At 41.1% G+C, this 22023-nt stretch overlaps 1 protein-coding gene across 4 annotated transcripts in view; it reads right to left on the bottom strand.

Annotated features, from left to right (window-relative positions):
* Window positions 1-10719: 10719 nt before the first annotated feature.
* The window catches only part of dhrsx (dehydrogenase/reductase (SDR family) X-linked), a 34522-nt gene continuing 23218 nt past the window's right edge, over window positions 10720-22023 (bottom strand). For 3 of the 4 annotated variants that reach the window (XM_017458203.3, XM_017458204.3, XM_047151285.2), the window contains 2 exons: window positions 21403-21610; window positions 10720-14089 (listed from right to left, as the gene is read on the bottom strand). In XM_017458203.3, the coding sequence (XP_017313692.3) occupies window positions 13907-14089; window positions 21403-21610 (391 nt within the window). In that variant the 3' untranslated portion in view covers window positions 10720-13906. Of the gene's footprint in view, window positions 14090-14202; window positions 14646-21402; window positions 21611-22023 lie in introns of those variants that run through there. The other variant, XM_053676291.1, reaches the window with a different exon arrangement.

The following is a 22023-nucleotide window of genomic DNA, read 5'->3' as shown; positions in this document are numbered from 1 at the left end:
TGAACATGACATGGGGCACACGGTGGCTTAGCACGTGTGCCTCACACCTCCAGGGTCCGGGGTTCGATTCCCACCGTGGCCCTGTGTGTGCGGAGTTTGCATGTTCTCCCCGTGCTGCGGGGGTTTCCTCCGGGTACTCCAGTTTCCTCCCCCAGTCCAAAGACATGCATGGTAGACTGATTGGAATGTCCAAAGTGTCCGTAGTGTGTGAATGGGTGTGTAAATGTGTATGTGATTGTGTCCTGTGATGGATTGGCACCCTGTCCAGGGTGTACTCTGCCTTGTGCCCGATGCTCCCTGGGATAGGCTCCAGGTTCACCGTGACCCTGAAAAGGAGTAAGCGGTAGAAGATGGATGGATGAACAATACATTTACAGAGATCGTATATTCATCCTTAGTAACTGCCTGGTCAGGGTCATGGTGGGTTAAATATAAACAAACGCTATAGAACCAACTAAATTTGTCATGGGCAGTGTACAAACAACAGTAATAAATGAGCTAGCGGGAATAACAATCACTATTTAAAAAAATTTTTTAATAAAAAATAAAAGTAGCAAAGAAAAATTCTTTTGGTTTAGGCCAAACCCACTTCAGCTTTAAATCCTTATTTAAGATATTGATATTTGGAGCATCATACAGATACAGATACAGGCATTGTGTTACACCCCTACTTTACAGTAAAGCAGTCCAGTTACATTAAAATCCAAATATTAAGTCGCAGTGTTGTCAGTTAAATCAGTCAGGCAAGGTCATTAGTGATATTTGTATCAAAATACATTTAAAAGCACACAGAAAACCCACACAAGAGTGTTCTTTCTCTATAATTTCAGCCATTCTACTTTCCCGCAAGCTGTGGCATTGTCCTCCGTACGGTTTTCTCTATTTCACATTAGAGTTTCACATTCAGGCTAGATTCACACCATTATTGCAGTTCTATTTCCAGGGTTTCCTCAGGATATGACATCATGATGACACCTTCAGGAAACATCATCATAATTATGCCTCCAAGTCGAACAGTGACCCTCATGCACCTGAATGACTTCCAACACAGCACATGAGGGGTTTTCTGAGGTGACTTTGGGCCCGAGAGCACCCCAGATTTTTTATGTTTTTTACTTCCTGTACTAAAGAATTGAGAGCTTGCAGTTTTTCCACACAGTAATAGACAACACCTCATGTTGATGTACGACATGATTGGATAAAACATCTGTAAGATTGAAATTTATATAGCGGGATGTACCGTAGCGCGTCCCTCATGTATTATTCAAACGCTCGTCCCCGAACCTTGCTCAGCTGCACTGCTAATGTGGCAGTTTATTTTCCTGTGGTGCCCCCTTCAGACACGCTTCACCTTGAAATCAGCGTGAACAGTGGTGGTGGTGGTGGGGGCGGGGGGGTGAGGAAAACGCAACGCCTTCTCTGCATAACAATCAGCATTTGAAATGCAAATCAGCCCCAGATGATGATATAACTCGGCCTATTTTAGTCGTTTATGTTTTAAATCAGCGATCCCGTTAAGCAGACTTTGGGCTGTAAATCAGCAACGGTGTCTTGTCCTTCCTTTAATTCCGTGTGGGTGATGGGTTACTTTTTCAGCATAAACACACATCCTTGGCATATCATCTCTTTCAGTAATGCACAAGCCCTCTAGGTAAATACCCACCCACACTCATAGACACACCGTGTCACATCGCAATCCTCCGATGTCTTAAATTACGTACACTGCGTGTATATTAACAACAATGATATTGCAGCAGGCGTGGCAGCCATCCATCAATTGGGGAAATTCATCATGAGCCGAGACCCATTTCAGAAGACATAAGAAGAGCCATTCAATACGATGTGTGTTGTAAAGCAAAGTCCTGTATACGTATGGACACACATCTTCATTTAAAGGGTTGAAAATGGCTTGTATTAGCCACTGCACCTACAATAGTCAACGTGAGGCCCTCGGTAAAGCTCTAGAACTTCTATTATGGTGACCAACAAGATGGATTTCTCTTTAGACCCCATGTCTATGTGCGTATAATAGTATGTGCATTTACATATCAGCCAAGCTTCACTCTGTGTTTGAGTCCACTTGCAATTTTTTCAACCTTTCCACGTTTTTTTTTTTTTTTAAAACCCCTTATACTTCTGTCTTTTTGAACTAGCATATCTGAAATAGCATTCCTCTTACACCACAGCAGATTTTTTTTTAAATCATGAAATAAAACGTGTCATCATTTTATCCATATAGAGTTAATGTTGTAGAACATACAAGAAACAAGTTCCTGTTATTCTTTATGTGTTTTAGCACATGTAAACAGCTGTTCCATCACCAGCATCTCGTTCTTCTCTCTCTCTCTCACACAGCTTGTCATTTTACGCATAAAATCCTCCATCCATCCCAAGACTTACCTGTGTTAAAAAACATCGCGTCAGAGCTTTACCTCTGACTGTTACAAAGCGCTGACTCCTTCCAGAAATGAACATCTCCTCTGGCGAAGACTTAATCGACAGCTATAAGGTGTTTATGTGGCGCTTCTGGCATACAGTTCCCTGTTATCGTTACTATAGAAACGATAACATATCAGAATCCGCGCATTAATTTTAATGAATAAACTCAGGATTTGAATTACTGTCGGAGCTACCGTTATAGAAAATTAATCAACACCTTCTGACCAATCAGAATTGAGAATATAATGGTGCCAAATGAGGGAGAAGCGTCTGGATTATGTTATTTGTTGATTTCCTTAATGAAGTCGTAAAGAAAGGTTCAAACACTCACTCCACCCCCAACCTATGAATTTGCAAGTATGAGACTATATCAAGAAAATAGATGGCATTACATTTATGCCTCTGTTTCGGCAAGTCTAAATACTCAGTTTAAAAGTAATTCAGGGTTAAATGGCCAGACAATGATGCGCTATAAACGTGTCAATGTTTCCACATGGTATAGTTTATTAACTACAGCTATGTTCACTTTACTTATTACGAAATGCGTTATACTAAACGAGCAACAAGACAGAAAAAGCCGAAAGCCCTGAAAATCATATTTTCATCCATTTTCTTCCAGCCCATTCTGCTTCACCTGCTCAGTAGCCGGCAGTGAAGACTGTCCAGGCCTATAATGCATGTGTAGTGCAATCACTGTCCTTTCCCCATCTGTCTTTGAGAGCTTAATATCACCCGCAAGGCACTGCAGCATAACCCCATTTCTTTTTGAGAGCTCAGAGAAAGATAGCCAGCTGGGCATTGGTTCTCATTTGGACAAACTTTGAGAGTCCTTTCAAACCCATTTGTGCTGTAAGTGCACTGACGCAGGAGAAGTTGTTCAAAAAAGGGTTTAAAGATCAGCACAGCTCAGAAGCCTTATTCAGACAAATATGTGCAGTAGGATTTGGTACAGCTAATCTTTATACTTTATGTCTTGCCTTTTTTTTATTAAAGAAAAAAAACCCAAGATAATTTCAGAAGCATAGTGTATAATCATGTGCATTTGCAATATAATTAATTTAGAAAATGAATAGTCCATGCAATTAGTCATATTTTGAGCTTTTTAAGGTAAAAAAAAAAAAAAAAAACCCAAAACAAACTAAAAACATTGCTATTCGTCCTGCAAAAAGGGGTTCAAAATTGTCTCTACTCCTTATTTTCTCCACTTCTGGAGAAAATAGCAGCACTGAGCCAAATCCTCTCTGGAATTTGAAATGTACCAGTACAATCAGAATTTAAAGTGTGCAAATCTTTTTTTCTTTTTTTTTTCTTTCTCCCAAATATTTTTATTGAGAAAGAAAACAAACTTCCTGTCACATAGCAACAATACCATTCTCATTTTTGTTGTTGTTGTTATACTTACCTATACACATATACACATACATACGTAGTGTAGAAAAAGAAACGAATTGACCATTTTTGAAGTTGGATTACATCAAATTTAAATCATATTCCATTTCATATTCAATTGTATAATCACCATAGACTCAGAGGCAGTGCGAGTTAAATCTTTAAGAACAATCTAAAGCAGCAAGCAAAAGTGTAAATAGGGAAAAACCTGGATCATGAAATGTGAAAATGGCTGGAATTGCTAATCAAGACAAAATCTCACAAGGAACTGAGAGAAAGTGTGCTCTTTAAGTAGATGTATTAACAGGAAGTGTGAGTAAGAGCTTAGGTCCATCCATCTTCTCTACCGCTTTATCCTTTTTCAGGGTCACCTGGAGCCTATCAGGTGCATTGGGCACAAGGCAGAGTACACCCCGGACAGGGTGCCAATCCACTGCAGGGCACAATCACATACACTACAGGCATTTTAGACATGCCAATCAACGTACCATGCATGTCTTTTGGACTCAGGGAGGAAACTGGAGCACCCAGAGGAAACCCCCGCAGCACAGGGAGAACATACAAACACAGAGCTGCGGGAATCAAACCCACAACCCTGGCGGTGTCCGGACTGGATCTCGAGTGGGGATGGTGGCTCCTTTTTATTGTGACAATAAAAAGCTCAAATTCAGTTTTTAGTGGCACAATCCATTCAGTTCTTCAAATTCAGATTCAAATGGGCTTTGGAAAAGCAAAGAAAAACATTCCTCCAATGTCCAGTATTTCAGCCAATGAGCAAATAATCTGCTGTTTTGAACATCAGAATCTGAAGAAATAAAATTTTGAATGATTTACACCGGATTATCGTAAAATTGAATTTGAAACCTTGCAGGCAAACGCAACACGTGGAATTTCACCTTCACCTACAAGACTCGACTTTCATTTGAAATTGTATTTTCAATTCAAATTGTAATGCCACATTTCTCAATCCGTACTCATCCTGTATCATCCAACAATGTTTGACGACCTTGCGGGACGTTTCTACTTAACCTTCTGAAGCCTGCTTTGTTTTAAGGTCGGGTTCAAATCTGGAGATTCTCAATGCAGCGTTCATGATCTGATCTTCTGTCTTGAAGGGTGCCAATAACTCTGAACGTGTCTTTATACTGGAGTGCAGAGTAATAAATAGTACTTGAGCACTCTCTGAACTTCAGAGGGCGGTGAAACCGGATAGTCATGCTTCACTTGGCTGTTTTAAGTTGCCTGTGATTGGTAATACTCTACTTATTGTTTCATTTTCTTTGTGTAATTTTTACACCCGTGTCTGGGCACTGCGCAGAAATGTCAGCGTGGGGTCACGCTGAATGACTTTATTACCATTATCGATTGGGTTTGGACGATATGTCGGTCGTTGCAGGGGAAGAATTTGAAACAGTGTCTAATTTTATTCTATTATGCTTTTTTCATTTCAAAAATCAATACCACGGGTGCTGCAAATTTTATGGTGCGGGATAGTTGGAGATCATTTATGTCAGTACAGCATTTAGTACCAACAGCAACCACAGCATACTTCATTCACAGCGGTAGGCATAAAGTTTGCCGCAACCAAAATTTAGCCACTCCGGGGAACACGAAAAGGTCAGTAGTGGGATAGTTGGAGCAGATTTATTGAACCGCAGACCACATGCTGTCGTAAAAAAAAAAAAAAAAAAAGGTTCATTATTGGATTGAAGTCTTGTCAAATGTGAAGCTCAAAACGGATCGTGAGATCTTAATGAGAACAAACCATACGTCTGTACTCTCCTGGAAATGACAATTAAAGAGTCCGGGAATGTGCCTCATACACGACTCCATTACTGGACTAGAGAGATCATTAGCAGTAAAATGTTCATCTGTTTAATCGTTCATGTCAAGATCTCCTCTTCAATTCATTTCCCTTCGATTGTTAACCATCAGTGAGTCATCAGTCGTCTCCTGACTTCTGTGATTTGGCCTACAGATTGTTTACACAGGCATGTTCAAGGTCAACTTGATGTCATGGCTTGTTTGAATGTGAACAATGGGAGCCTTTTCACCTCCTACCGAAGATCTAATTCAGTGAGAACAATTAATTTGAGATTATGGTGAAAGCCAACCATCCTATTGAGATGCAGTAATGATTTTCTGAGATTCTCGTTAGAGCCGAGTGATTGAATGTTTGTCGGATTTATATGGAATTATCTTCCTAATCAGCAGATGAACTGAGTAGTTTATGGAATTTGATCCAAACAAGGTCAAGGTCGAATATCTGAAATTGTTTTTTTTTTTTCAGTAGTAAATATAGTGTGAAGTATATTTTACAGGTATTTCATTAGTAAAAACAAGAAGTATACTTGGAGGCAGAGGCTTACCCATTATGCTGTTGGCAAGTTCGACTTGTTTCCCATCATTTTTCTCTCCAATTTGGTCGCCTACCCTTTCCCACCATCCAGCCGACTCTCCACTATCAGACACCGAAGCCAGACAACTACATCTTTTCAATCTGTTGCCCATGTGTAACCCACTTGGAGGAAAGTGCTGTCTTCCACATACATGACCTCAAAGACACCCATGGTTGGTTAGTGTTGCTGTAATTGACAGGCGAGAAAGAGAGTATACTATCCCAGATTTTGCTCCAGCACTGATGGCTGTGGCATCGTCGGGACCCTCGCGATCTCCCGTCGATGGACCGAACGCTTTTCTATTGCGACCATTTATTCGAAAGATTTAAAATGTTTAGAATAAACATAGCCTCAAAAGGCGTCACATTATTCGAAATCGTGAGATAGTAAGCTGCGTCTCTTAATGCTCCGGTAGGGATTAAAAAGTTTGTCTAGGTTAATTTGTGGATCAACAGTAATTCATTTAGCCACAGATGCTCACAGCAGGCGAGCCACAGGAAACTGGTGTAGAAAAGATACTTCAGGTCTGTGTATTTCGGGGAAGAAATAGTGCTCGATAAACGTTCAGCGGAAAGGAGGACTCTTTTTGATGAATGGATCGAAAAGTACTGGTTCTTCTAAACGATCCAGAATGTTCTAGTCAGCCAGATGCTAATGCTTGGTCTTAAAGTATTGCTAAGCTGTGATTTTCACTACGGCTCCCATGTATAGTTACAGAAGTCCTTCAATGATGACGATATATTTCTTTTTAGTAACAGTAGTTCCACAACTCCCATGAATGTCTCACTGATATTATGTTTACAAATATGCATCTAAAGTAAAAGACATCTTAAACAAACTCTTTCTGCCTCAACCCACCTTAACTACACTTTACCTTATAATACAATCATAAAATACTACAGACATCTTAGAGTTTTTGCACGTTAACACCACGTGCTTGAAACGTCCTTTTCCATTACATTTAATTTGTGTCCAACGACCCCTATGAAATATTTGGAATGCTCCACGTTCAACAGGAAGTTGCATCATGTGCATTTCCTGAGGATCGTCAGAAGAAGAAATGTAAGTTCTCTCATTGCTTTTCCTGATTTTCAGCGATACCGTTCAAAGTGACCTTGTTATACAAATTGTGCTTGAAAGCAAATGATTCATTATTCTCTTATAGTCTTCATCGCTACGTACTGAGCTCGTTGCTAACCTGTTGTATCTGTACCATGATGTTCGTGGTGTTTTGTTTGGCAAACAGATGACAACGAACACGATCGGTAGATTAACAGGACTCCTCTAGATACGTAATACGAGGCTGCTTTGTGTTTACAGATTTTTAGAATAACCATATTACCATAATAAGAGAAGAGGTTTGTGGTGTACATATCTGGCTTCAGGTTTAAGGACCAGGATAATAGGAAGGTCTTGATTTGCCAATTTGGTGTCACATTTTGTCCCAGGATTTTTAATATAATAATTCTGTAGGGAAGAAATAAGGAAGCAAGCGCAGATTAACACGCTAATCCGCCTCAAAGAACTGGCATGCTAGCATAGCTGTCATAAATCCACTTAAGACCTCGGAAAAGACTTTATAATGCAGCTGACCTTATATATATATATATATATATATATATATATATATATATATATATATATATATATATATATATATATATATATATATATATGCGTCAAATAGACTTCCTCACTATCCCCTCCATGTAATGAATATTTAGCATTTGGAGTGCATTTCAATTTGATCTATCATCATGTATCACCACTCAGGGGAGCAGAGCGTGGCGATAAACTCCTGTTAAATATGGATGTTCTCCAGGACAGGCAGACAGAAAGAGGGAAAGAAAGGGAGGGAGAGAAAGTCTTGGGTTTATCGAGGAAGCGTTTAAGCAGGCCTGCTGCTCCGAGGAGATAAGGCCTCATGGTGGAGCTCGCTCTCAGGGCTCAGCTGGGCTAGTCACTGCAAGTCAGAGCTCACTCAGTGACAGCTCAGAGCAGAACCAGCCCGCTGATCCAGAACCGGATCACCTTCAGGACAAAGTATCGAGAAAGATCTCTCAGCTGAGCTCTGATTCTCTGGTTTCCAATGCCTTCAGTTCCTGCGTGCCTCAGATAGGGATCAGTGTTGGTAAAACCTGCAGTTTCGTCTCATGCTGTAGGGAACGAGAGATTTCCCGGCCCAAGCTTTAGAGGCTTACGGTTTCTCAAGCACGACACTCGCCTTCTGCGAGGTACAATATCAGAGTTGAACTGACATTCGAGCGAGTACAGCTAGCATTCCTGTTCAAGCCGAGATACTATATAGTAGCTCATTTCCTGTGCAGTGGTAGCTCAGGGGTTAAGGCTAATCCAGTGATTGGAAGGTTGTGAGCTTAAATCCCAGCAACACCGAGACTTTTACCCTATGTCCTCACACTAATTAGCGACAAGTCGCTCGTAGTTTGTCTCTCGTGGGCTTGAAATGACATGAAATTTTGAACAGGATGATTGTTATTGTAGATTGTTATTACTTTCTTTAAAGATCTTGTTTTTTTCAGAAACTACAAAAGATATTCACGTTTCCCAGAAGACAAAATAATAACAATTTATACCGATCATCCTGTTCAAAGGTTTACACCCCTCCTGGCTTTTAATGTATCGAGTTGCCTTCTGAAGAATCGGTGAACGTTTTACACCTTTTGTAATAGTTCAGTACGAGTCCCTCAGTTGTCCTAAGTGTGAAAAGATGGATCTATACATGAAGCAAAGAATGTGATGTGCTTTTCTGAAGAGCAGCGGGCAACAAGGGACTCATGAAAAACTCTCACAAAACATAAAAACGTTCGTTGATCACCCATGTCACGACACGCAGTATTAAGAATCGAGCGTGCGTAAACTTTTGAACTGGTTCGTTTGAGTAAATTCCGTTATTATTGTGTCTCGTGCACTGTATGTGAACATCTGTTATGTGAATTAGCTTATTCTGGGCAGCACTAAATAAAACCAAAACTCAATGCAATTTTTATGATCCCTCTTCTTACAATTATTATTTTTGAAATTATTAACATTTTGCAAGACGTATGTAAACTTATGACTGCAACTGAAGTGAAACACTTCAAAAGTAAATAACGCTAATCAGTGTGAAAATACGGTTGTTTGATTTACGTTACATGCTAGGCTTCGTACTAGCTTCATTAGCAGCTAGCTTTCGTAGGTAATTACACTCAACAGAGGCACTACCGATCTCTGCTACTTCCTTCCAAGCTTTAATATTATTATTATTATTATTATTATTATTATTATTATTATTATTATTATCATTCATAAAGTCTCTATACAGACTTAATGAGAGCTCTTATACGATATGACAGTGTAACTATTGAGAAATTCGAATGTCACTTGTTGCTGAATTCTTGGCTCGTTGTCATGTATATACATAGAAACTGAAGGTCATTTGTTGCTTTGTGTCTTGCTCGTGTACACGTAGAGTTAACCTTCAACAGCCGGACACAATCTGCTTCTTGAATAGATGCTAAGTTCATGTTTCTCAAAGGAAAATGCTATCCAAGAAGGTTTCTTATTACTGTCAGTGTATCTAACTTATCCTGAGTGTAGCAGGGTGGCTGTGGATCAGGTGGTAGAGTGGGTTGTCCACTAATCGTAGGGTTGGCGGTTCGATTCCCGGCCCACGTGACTCCACATACCGAAGTGTCCTTGGGTAAGACACTGAACCCCAAGTTGCTCTGATGGCAAGTTAGCGTCTTGCATGGCAGCCCTGCTACCATTGGTGTGCGAGTGTGTGAATGAGACACAGTGTAAAACGCTTTGGATAAAAGCGCTATATAAGTGCAGACCATTTACCATTTATCTGATAGGGCAGCTGAACATGCTTGGAGGAAAGCTTTAACTCCCCTCGACAGTATACCTGAGGTAGCAGATGCCCAGGATTGGCTCGTTCTGTCTTCTGCTTCCTTCGCTGGAAAAGTGGACAGTACTAAAAATACGACAAGTCTTGCAAGTGGGCAATTTATCGAAGGTCCGATAGCAAAATGCGCCTGCTTTTAAGGGGTAAGGTGCTTGGGTGAAAGGTGTCAGACACTGAATGGAGCTCCTCAGAGGCTGAAGCGTGGTACGCAATAGCAGATGAACCGCAGGAGGCCCGTGACAGTGACAAATTGGCAGAGAAAGAGTGGAAAGAGTGCAACACACACGGACTTGAGTGAAAGTAGTGCTGCTGGAGTAATAATTCATTTGAGTGAATGTGAAAGTAGTGTGTGGTGGAAAACTTGAGTAATTACTTTGTAATTTTTTTTTTATATGCCTATAATTAATACAGCTAATCCGAAAAGGCTTTATTTTCTATTGTTATATATACAGTCATGTGAAAAAATAAGTACACCCCATGGAATTTTTTTTTTTTGGACATATTTGGACAAGCAAACCTTTGATCATCTTTGAAACAGTGTCTAATTAATGAAATCGATATGTTTGATCAGAACCACAAGGAAAATGAGCTTTTTCAATCATTTATTCAACAAATAGAAATATCAACAGATGCGATATTCTTCTGTGGTAAGAAAAAGTAAGTACACTTTCTTTTTCTTTTTCTACACGTTCTAAGTAGACTTTCTTATTTTACTGTTTTATTTTGACCGGGACTTGAATTTGAATTATTTATAATTTGCACATCTTTCAGTTGGGCTTAAACGCGTTATTATTTTACTCTGTACCAGCAATCGAAGATAAACACAGCAATGTTGAATATTTTATTATTTTTTTAAAATAAAAGTACTATGATTTAATTATACACACAAAAGAAGCACTGTTATAATAAGCCATGTCCTCGAGTACTGTATGGAGAGTACATAATAATTCGTTGCTTTCCAATTGGGGATGATTTCCAAATCCCCAGGGTTGGGGGTTCAATTCGCATCGCCGCCCTCCCGTGTGTGCGGAGTTTGCATGTTCTCCCCGAGCCTCGGGGGTTTCCTCCGGGTACTCCGGTTTCCTCCCCCAGTCCAAAGACATGCATGGTAGACTGATTGGCATGTCCAAATTGTCCGTAGTGTATGAATGGGTGTGTGAATGTATATGTGAGTGTGCCCTGTGATGGATTGGCACCTCCATCCGGGTTGTCTACCACCCTGTGCCCTGAGTTCCCTGCGGAAGGCTCCAGGCTCCACAGCGACCCTGTGTAGAATAAGCGGTATGGGAATTGGATAGCTGGATGGAAACAAGTTGGACTGCAACCGGGTTCGAGTTTAGGTCCTGAATACACGTTTGCACACAAACACCATATAAACATATGTTTATTTAACCCTCCACCCCCCTGACACTGCAATAAATGTGGAGTAAGACCAAACGGTAACACGCTGTACGTTATAATAAAGGGATTCCAGGTTTAACTGACAGGGTCGTGCTCGATTTTAGAGCAGAGGAAAAGTTGCGTACTGCTGCGTAAATACTAGAGAGTTGGTGTCTTTAAACTCAGCTCGGCTATGTTTGATGGAAGAGGAGGACGCCGCATATCAGGACTTCAAACGGATCCGTTTGATTCACCCACGCTGCTGAGGGAAAACGTGACCCATCAGCCTTTGATGACTCAAGTACTCCTACAGTGAAGAGCCAAACACACACACACACACACACACACACACAGCTTATGACAGCTTTATGCCAGTCATCACAAGAACACCTGGGTGATGTACACAAAGCAATTTCAAAACCAAAACGTCAATCATTTTTCACGACTTGTAGGCGACAGTATCTTTTTTCGGAAAAGGGGAACCATTCCTCATTGCACAAAAATAAATTCGGATTCCCCACCCACCAGCATCGCACATCAAATAAAGACACGACAGCTGAAGTAGCATTGATTTCAAGGTTTCTTTTTGAAATTTCAACCAAAAAAGGAAATGCACGAATTCTTCTTTTTGTTTCTTCTTCTTCTTCTTCTCCGTTTAAGAACCGACGCCACTTCCACGCCACTCGACAGCACGCTCCACTCGTGTCGAGTGTTACGAGGTTGAGAATGACGATCAAACCATAACGGCGCCGTTCACAGTGAGCGGTGGTTGCCTTTTAAAAAAAAAAAAAAAAAAAAAAAATCAAGAGCGTGTGTGCAATTATCTCCTTCTGAGCTGCGTTTCTGATCGGTCCTAAATATTGTTACAGATCTATTCCTTACCTTCTTATCGCTATCTAATTAAACCGACTGGTAGCCGAGCAAGGAAGCAATCACGCAAGGGCTGCAATTACAGCTGTAATTACCCTCGCGATTGGGATGAAAGCCAAATCGCTCCGACTGATTAGCGTGCACAATACGCTGGGATCAAAGAGAACCTGACTCGTGATTGGTTAAAACCAGAAGCTCCAATGGCGTGAAATACTGTTAAGCGTACTGTTATAGCGTTCTGAGCATGTTTGATCGACTCGTTGGTCACTTACACATTAATACAGACACGTACACTTGACACTGTAACATCTGACACGGATACAAGTGACATTTTCTGCGGGGCGAAGCAGCAATCGGAGGAGTTCACACGTCCCGGTCACTCGTATTATACACAAGTCTTTTGTATTTATTCCTTTTCCATCGTTCATCGTTTCATTTATCCGAAATAATCCGTCGAAGAAAGCGCCGTGAATTCACAACGAGACCTCGACCGGCCGGATTCGAAGTGTCACTCAGGAGATGTCCGAGCGTTTACGCCTGGTACCGAAACGCTCCGAATACCGTATTCACGCTTATATACGATTCAAACGTTTCTTCTCACTCGGTTGCGTGACACGCGAACGACTAGATGGCGGAAAATAAAGAACACTACAGCTGAGAGTTGATTGCTCAGACACCACGATCACGTAACACGTCACAGAAACCAACGACAGACAAAATAAGAAGAAGAAAAGAAAAAAAAAAAACGACATCCTCATGGAAATGAGTCGGTAGGCCCAAGTGAGGTACCTGCGCTGGGAAAAGCTACCGAGACGCTACACAGAATTTCAGGGTGGGGAAAAAAATAAAAACGATGCTTTAAGAAATAACTGTTTCCCCCCGCTGTAGCCGTCCAGCTGTGCGTCTGTGATGTTTTCGATTGCACTCGGTTGGTTTCCATCGTTAAGTGTTCGGGCGTGTTTGATTTAGACAGTAGAAAAGGAGCACACGGGAACAGGGGAATCCACTGAAGACAGCACAAGACGAGGTTTCTTTCCCCCCCCGAAGCAGGTGGAAATGAAAACAGAGAGGCAGAGCGTCGTCCATTTTGGACTTTTTTTTTTTTTTTTTTTTTTTGAGGCAGTACATGACCGTGGTCAAGTTGATTGTTGTTGTTTTTTTTGTTGTTTTGTTTACAGTAATTTAAAAGCCAAAGCTTGGCAGATCATTAGAACTTGTTATTGCATTGATTCTGGTTCTCAGCGTTAACGTTATAAAAGTTCACATAGTGCAGAATCATGACACTGGGCTTGGAAATGGTAGACTTTCTGTCCTTTTTTGTTGAGAAATAGTTCCCTTCAGACAGAAAAATCAATCTTCAGTGACTGCTACAAAGGATGAAGTGATACCTCCTTCGGTTATCACACGATATACCAGGTATGAGACAAAGTGCAAAATGAAACTGCCAGCAAATGAACCTTTTGTCATCGTAATCATGATCCAAATGCTCATCAGGAAGATGTTCAGATGTTCCTCTGGGTGTTCAGGCTTTCTGAAGGCCCACCATCGCACAGCTCTTGGTCCACAGCTCTTCTTGCAGCTGCTTATCATAGGAGCTTGCTGAGGAGATCTTCTTCTGGCCGTTGTACAGGTACAGGCCGCCGAGCCCTTCCAGCTCAGAGGCGGCGGCTGCGTACACGGCCGTGGACGCTCCTTCAGCCGGAGTCTGTACGAGTGAAGCACAGGACAAAGAAACACCGTAAAGGTTACATTTCGACAAGCAGGTTTTTTTTTTTTTTTTTTTTAAATGGAAAAAAAGCATTCTTCACGTATTGAATCATGATGAAAAGCGGATGTGAGTCTGAGCATAATCGTGGACTACACAAACCATTAAAAAGCTTTTTAGAGCTTTTAAAGTGCTGCTTTTATTTTTTTAACTCTTAACAGCAAAATGACTTGGCGGTTACTTTAATGAAAATTTGGCTGATAGATCTGAGGTAAAGTGCTTCATTAAAAACCAGAACCGCGCCTTTCTCAGTGCTTTCCTGCCATTACACGCTCCATACATCATTTTATACGATCTGTTAAGTCGTACACAATCAGTGATAAAAAAAAAGGAACCCTTAAAAACCGACGTGGAGCAACAGAACCACCTGACAGTCTCAAAAGTTCATTAAAACCGTGTAGTGCACACCTTGTGTGGATTATCCCGCTTGTACCATGGTCACTTGCCGGCAGTGACAAGTTAAAGCTTTCAGTGATGTTTGTAGTGCAGAACTTGACTGAAAAGATAAAAAAAAATAACGGTTAATTTTTCTTAGTTATTTTATATACGGGTCGTTAGATCTAGAATTCCGCCCTCGCTAAACCATACACAGTCAGTACGTTTACACGGACGAAAATAATCCGATATTAACCCGATTAAGACGATACTCTGATTAAGAAACTAGCATGTAAACAGCGATTTTAATTACCTTAATCCGATTAAAGTCATACTCGAAGTAAACACGAATGGAATTAAGACGTGTGGAGTATTTCCTGTTTTAGTCGCGTTATCGACGTGCGTTACAGACGTGTACACACCTTAATCACACTATTAACGGCGTGTGGGAGTTTTCACCGCATTTTGCGAGAGGACACGTACACACACGGCAGCGCTCAACCGTTTGACGGCAGACAAGCCATCGGTCCTATGGTGAGGTTTTCTACGACTTTTTTTTGGAAGGAGTCTCCAGTGTCAGCTTCAAGTTCTCCATCATGTGAGAGTCTTCAGGAGTTTGTGCTTCGTGAATGAGGGAACTTGTTTTTTTTGTTTTTTTTATGTGGACATTAAACATAAATATCTCAGAATTAGAAATATATCATGTTTTTCTGTTTTTTTTTTTTTTTAAATCACAACACACCTTTAAGAGAGTAGAGCGTAGAGCAGGCTTTCTCTCAGTTTCACCCCAGACCCGGTGAGATTACTATGCAGGTGGTCAGTTAGTTCGTGACCTCAGACGGATCAATTACGGAAGCAGCTCAGTGTTGGGAACGCCTATGGCATGGCGTGTGCTTCACAAAGCCAGCCCTGAGGCTGGGCGACTCCAGCCGAGCAATTTCCTCTCTCCTGCCTTCCACTTCCACGTTTGAGGGAATTTGGATTAGGGTCAGTGAGCCTTTACACAAACTTTCGCTTGGCCAAGTGGAATCAATATTCCGAACAAAAGAGAAAGAAAAGCCTGTTCTGAGGTGGCAGTCACCACACACACCTGCAGAGCCTGCACGCCTCGAAAGAACTGGCTGCTGAAAAGACTCGGGTAAGGGAACTGTTGCTTAAGTCAATACTGCACCGTAAAGTCCACCAGAGACGCACCTTATTTACAGCGCAAAGATGTTTTCCTGCTGTGTTCTCCATGAATTGTGACCAAGCGTGACTGGAAACCTCTGAACAGTTTATTAGGATTGTATTCTGGTGTCCTGACTTGACACGAACAACGAATTCGTGGTTAAAATTAGTGACACAGATTTCCTCCCACAGAGTCGTGCAGTGAGGCAAGGCTGTAGCTTGAGTCCCACGCTCTTCGATACATGCATCGGTGAACTTAGCGAGGGCTCCGGAACAGTCTGCAGCGCCCGGTCTTACTCTACTAGACCCTGAAGTCAAACGCCTCCTGTTTGCAGATGATCTGGTGCTGCTGTCGAACACAAAAGAAGATCTACAGCAGCATCTGGACCTCCTGCACATCTTCTGTCAGACATGGGCTCTGTCAGTTAACCCCAAAATTGAAATAATAATGATAATGAAATAACGATATTCTGAAAACGACACAGTCGCTAAGACCGGCATCATAACTTCAAATTAGACAACATGGCCCTTGAACACACTGAGAACTACACATACCTCGGTATAAACATCAACAACACAGGAAACTTCCACAAGGCTGTGAATGACCTGAGAGAAAAAGCACTAAGAGCTTTTTATTCTATAAAGAAAAAAAAATAATCTAAATTGACATGCCAATCAGAATCTGGCTAAAAATAATTCAATCGGATCTGAGAACCCATCACGCTCTGTAGATATAAGGTCTGGGGTCTGATCACAAACCAAGAGTTCAGTATATGGGACAAACACCCAATAGAGACTCTGCAGGCAGAGTACAGTGAAAAAACGCCAAATAATGCCTGCAGAGCAGAATTAGGACTGTTCCCACTAATAACAATAATAATAATAAATATCTAAAACATCGTGATACAGAGACCTTCCACCATAAAGCGCTGAGATACCAAGAGCTAACCCCAGAGAGAAGCCTCCTCAGCACGCTGGTCTTAGAGCTGACCTGACAATCCAAAACATGTCCAGCCAAACCCCAGAATAACAGCCCAGACAGACCAAATCAAACGATTAAACCACAAGAAGAATATATAAATATCTAAAAACACTGGACAGGAGCAACAGCTCTGTAAAGTAAATGAGAACGTTATCTGTCCCTAAACAGAGAATATGAACTGGCAGGACACCTGAGAACAGTGACCGACCCTAAACTAAGAAAAGTCCCGACCATGTACAGACTCGGTGAACACAACCTCGCCATAGAGACGGCCACACACACACACACACACACACACACACCTGGCTACCAAAAAAAAGACGGGCTCGGCCCCTACCGCACACTAAATGAACTTTATTATTCACAAATTAGGGAAACATTTTCCCCCACTTCACAACCCATGGAAAAAGACTTTGATGCCCGACGAGAACAAACTCTAGGAGAACCTGCTAGGAGCAAGCTCAGCAAGCTCAAACCGACTTGTGAAGTCTGGTACAGTGGAAAAGGACCACCAAACGCACAACAACATCAACAACGTAAACATGTATACAGTGTAAAACAAATCAACGCGTATTTTCTCCTTCTTCTCTTCTTTATTGCTATCATTCGATCAAACTTTTATTTTTTCAATAAATGTGTGTAAATGTGAATGTCTATAATTTAATGCTGGCAATGGAAAGCCTTTTAACATGCCAATAAAGCAATAGAGAGATGGTGAAAAACACAGAAAGAGGACGAGACAGACAGAAAGATAGAGAGAGAGAGAGAGAGAGAGAGAGAGAGAGAGAGAGAGAGACAGTCCATGGTAATAAAGAATGGACTGGATCATGGTTAGGATTCACAGAGCATTAATTACAGTGTGGTGCTTCTGTTTAAAGGGTTTTATAGAATACTAACGGATCCAGACACCATATCTTAGGAATGGTACTCGCACCAAGTAAAGTGACCGTCTGGCTCACTGGTCATAATTGAACCCTTCAGACTCCAAGGTTGGCACGCTACTAAATAAATACCTGTCCTACTTTCTTTGTAGTTACTGTATAATTCATAGCTAAATTAATAATAAGCCAAATGACTCAACATTATTACATAAACCCAAGACGTGGCTCATTCTCTGTCTCTCTCTCTCTACTTTTCTGGCAGGAAAAAGCTGTCAATGACTGAGACGGTGCTAAATATAGAACTTTGGGATCTCATTCAAAATATAAAATATTCCACAAAACTAGTTATAACTCAGAGTTTCTCATTAAGGTTTCAGTGTTTTATTGTTTTAACATCTGGATAATCTCTCAGTAATCTGCACCCCAACCCCAACCCCCCATCCCCCATCCCCCATGCCCCATCCGACACCTTTCCCCCACCCGATGCCTTTCAAAGTAATTTCCTGATCCGCGTCGCTAATTTCTTTATCTATCCAGTCGTGAAATGATCCCTGATGCTTCCATCCATTATTCATGATGGTGCTGCTCGGTGAGTTTTTAGGGTGTATACCTTCCAGCATCCATGACATGTGTTTGAAGAGACAGAAATGAATAAACAGATGGGAAATGTACATCAATAAACTATTTGGGACTGATTTGGATCGTCAAAAGCTTGTGGTTTACAACTGTGAACAAGTGTACAATTATATCAGCACTGGACTAATGTTTAGATGTAACTAATCATTCAATATTTGTCACATTTATTGGATTCCAGAAAATTCCACAAGAACTTAAACAAGTGTGATTAAAGTAATAACACTGAACTCATATCAATTATCAGAGTCACAGAGGCCACACCTCCTTCACTGAGACTAAATCACAGAGGCCACACCTCCTTCACTGAGACTAAATCACAGAGGCCACACCTCCTTCACTGAGACTAAATCACAGAGGACACACCTCCTTCACTGAGACTAAATCACAGAGGCCACACCTCCTTCACTGAGACTAAATCACAGAGGCCACACCTCCTTCACTGAGACTAAATCACAGAGGCCACACCTCCTTCACTGAAACTGAGTCACAGAGGCCACGCCTTCTTCACTGAGACTGAGTCACAGAGGCCACGCCTCCTTCACTGAGACTGAGTCACAGAGGCCACACCTCCTTCACTCCTTCACTAAGACTGAATCAGAGGACACACCTCCTTCACTGAGACTGAGTCAGAGGTCACACCTCCTTCACTGAGACTGAGTCACAGAGGCCACGCCTTCTTCACTGAGACTGAGTCAGAGGTCACACCTCCTTCACTTGGACTTAGAGATGAGATGCGTTGAGATGAGATGTGTTGAATCACTGAATCATCTCAGAGTATCATTTTGAACTGCCGATTCTTTACAACCCTGACTCCATAAATCCGGAGGTTCTGTAATATTTACACTTTGATGCTCAGACATGCAAAGCTTAGCAAGGCTCACCAGGGTAATATGTGGATACTCTGACCCCTTCTCTTCCACATGAGCCATGTGCGTAAAAGGAAAATCACCATGGCAATGAACTTCCCAATGAATCAATATCTGTGCTCATCATCTCGACAAGAGCAGGAGTTTCACGGAAATTAAATTCGGATGAGAACGATAAAGGTGATTTTGCTTTTAATCCGAAGGCCACTGGAATGACAGGTGGCTTGCTAGCCACTCTGAAGGGTCCTTTCATGTCCGCATAATCACCTCATTGTTACCTATTTTGAAACCAGGCTTCATTATGCATGGAAAAACGAATAATATTCGCTCATTTTACTGAATCATTCAAAGGTGAAGCAGTCACCTATGATTACCAGCAAACACCCCCCGCCCCCCCACCCCAAAGAAAAACAGACACACCTCCCACCTCTACAAACAAACACACACACACACACACACACACTTATTTTCTTTTGATGTGCAGACATATAATACCATCCAATTATTCCTCACCTCGATACACATCACGGCGGGCAAATATAAGATTTTCAAGATAAATTCCAAGGGACCAGCTGGCCTTGTTGACAGCCACGAAAACAAATGCTCCAATAAAAAGACAAATAATAATAAAAAAAAAACCTAGAAGTGAACAGAACAGTGTCACGTCCTAGGCTCTAAAGAATCATTATCATATTATAACAAATTTGGTCAACAGAGCTGGATCATAGAGACAAATGCTGCAATCAAATTATTTCCATGCCATGTCAGTCCAAACACAATATCACATTCTATTCATGGCTTCATTCCTTGTAAAATAAAATTATTGGCACCCTTCATGGAAGTGAGCAAAAACTAACACTACATGCATCTGGTAATATTTGTTTGTGAATAATCATACACTTGAAAGGTTTCTTCGTGGGTTCTATGGATAGTTATAGGTTCTTAGTTTCTAAAAGGGGTCCTATATGGAAAATTCCCTGATAAGGAAACACATTGCAGGGTGCTGAATGGAACCTTTAAGGCTAAAAAATGAAGATTAGAAGATTGTTTAAGGGTTATTGCATAGTTCTATCAGTATTTTTAATGTTTCAAAATGACTTGCCCCTCACAGTTAATATTTAGTAAAGACAACACTGAGTTTCTTCCTGCGATTTCTAACAAAATTTGAGACAACTGTTGAGGGATTTTAGACAGCCTCGTTACGCAGAACATTTGAAACATTAGGTCTGTGCAACCAAATTCCAATCCAAAGCCTGACAATTATTTCTGTGTTGTTTTGCATTTCGGTTCTAGTCTTAACCTCCTGGGCTTTGTGTTGAAATATCCTGGTATTTTGTAAAATTCATGATGCTATTATCAATTTATATAAAAGCCCCGAATCACCACAAAACCGTCCCAAAGTATCAATGGTCCACCACCGTATTTTACACATTATAGATCAGGGTATCAGGTGCTTTTCCTTTTACACAAACTCTACCCCAAAAAAAAAAAAAAAGATAACTAATTTCTTGAATTGTTTGCATAGAAAATTGTAATTAAGTCTGTACACATTTTTTCACCCATTCTCTTGAAGGGTGCCAATATTTCTGGAGCTGACTAAATGAACTCTGATGGGCAATGAGCTGTGCCGAGTTCTGGAACCAATCCCAAGTACAAGCCATTTCTGCTAACCTTATGCCAGTGATGAGAAAACTGTGTTCAAGGACAGATGTAGAGGAAAATAGTATATAAAGTAGAGCGATGCTGTCCTTCGAGCTTTGTCTTAACGTGGAAGAAATTCTCAAAATTCTGTTGTTGCTAGTGATTGCTTTGTGAACGTTTGTGCAAATCACGTTTAGCGATAATAAAGTAAGAACGTAGCTGTGTAACCGTTTTAAACGCATTAGTTCCGGGTACACGTCATACCAACTGAGGAGGAAAACAGGACCGAACATAACATTGATTTATATCCACATCGTTCTTTCAAATAAATGTGAAGTCTTTTTCCTCAAGAAGTCTCAGCGATAAAAGAATTGCTTGTGCTTTATTTTACTTGCCTGTGCTGTACGCCCTGAGAGGAAAGATAAAGTAGATGAGACCCCAGTCATAAACAGTCTGAAAAACTGAAACTGCTTAGGTGAGGTGTATTTTTTTTTTTTTGGGATACTTGTAGTAGTGTACTCTGATATTGAATTCCAGAGCTCCTACAGAAAAATGCATCAGGATAGGCAGGTCTGGTAATATAATATCAGAGTAAACAGCAATGAATATCAAATGAGTACCGAGTTTTTCGAGCTAATAACAGGAATAGTAGAAAGTGCTGCTTTTCCAATTGAGAAAACGAGACGTGTTTTTTCTTCGTCTCACCCGGAAGAGGAGTTTGGCCACGGGTTTTTTGGCCAGCTGAGCAGGAGAGCACAGGTTCTGGTACAAGTCCGTGTCCACCATGCCTGGGTCCACGGCGTTAGCCGTTACTGGATCCGCTCGAGCCCACAGCCGCTCCTGTAGCTGGTAAGTGAAAAGCACCAGGGCCAGTTTACTCTGAGAGTACGCTCCATGGGAACAGTAACACGACCTGAAACAGAGAGACGTAGAAAAGTCTTTTGTAAAATTGCGCGCTTCTTAATAGTCCAATTTTATTCAGTCCCTCCAGGATTTCGTAATTTTTTATTTATTTATTTTTTTTTTTTGCGATCGCAGAAATGAATGCAAAATGAAGCATACGCAGCAATATTCGGATGCGACGCATCCGACGTCGTCGCAACGCGCATCCGGCCAAAACTCTCTCCGTTGAACACGAGTACAGCAAGAACGTCTCATTTACCAACGAATATCGACAAGTTCGTACGATTGCAATTTCGCCAGTTCGAGTGGTTTCCGAAAAAATAAATAAATAAATAAAACACGAACTGCTTCGCAAATTTTTTAAACAGCTGCTGCAAAATGAAGCATTTGAAGTCCTGTACGGATTTTTTATTGACTATATCG

Source organism: Ictalurus punctatus, chromosome 26 (assembly GCF_001660625.3).
Source record: "Ictalurus punctatus breed USDA103 chromosome 26, Coco_2.0, whole genome shotgun sequence".
NCBI lineage: Eukaryota > Metazoa > Chordata > Actinopteri > Siluriformes > Ictaluridae > Ictalurus > Ictalurus punctatus.
The sequence above is the reverse complement of the archived record's forward strand: the minus strand, read 5'-3'. Positions and strand labels throughout refer to the sequence as shown.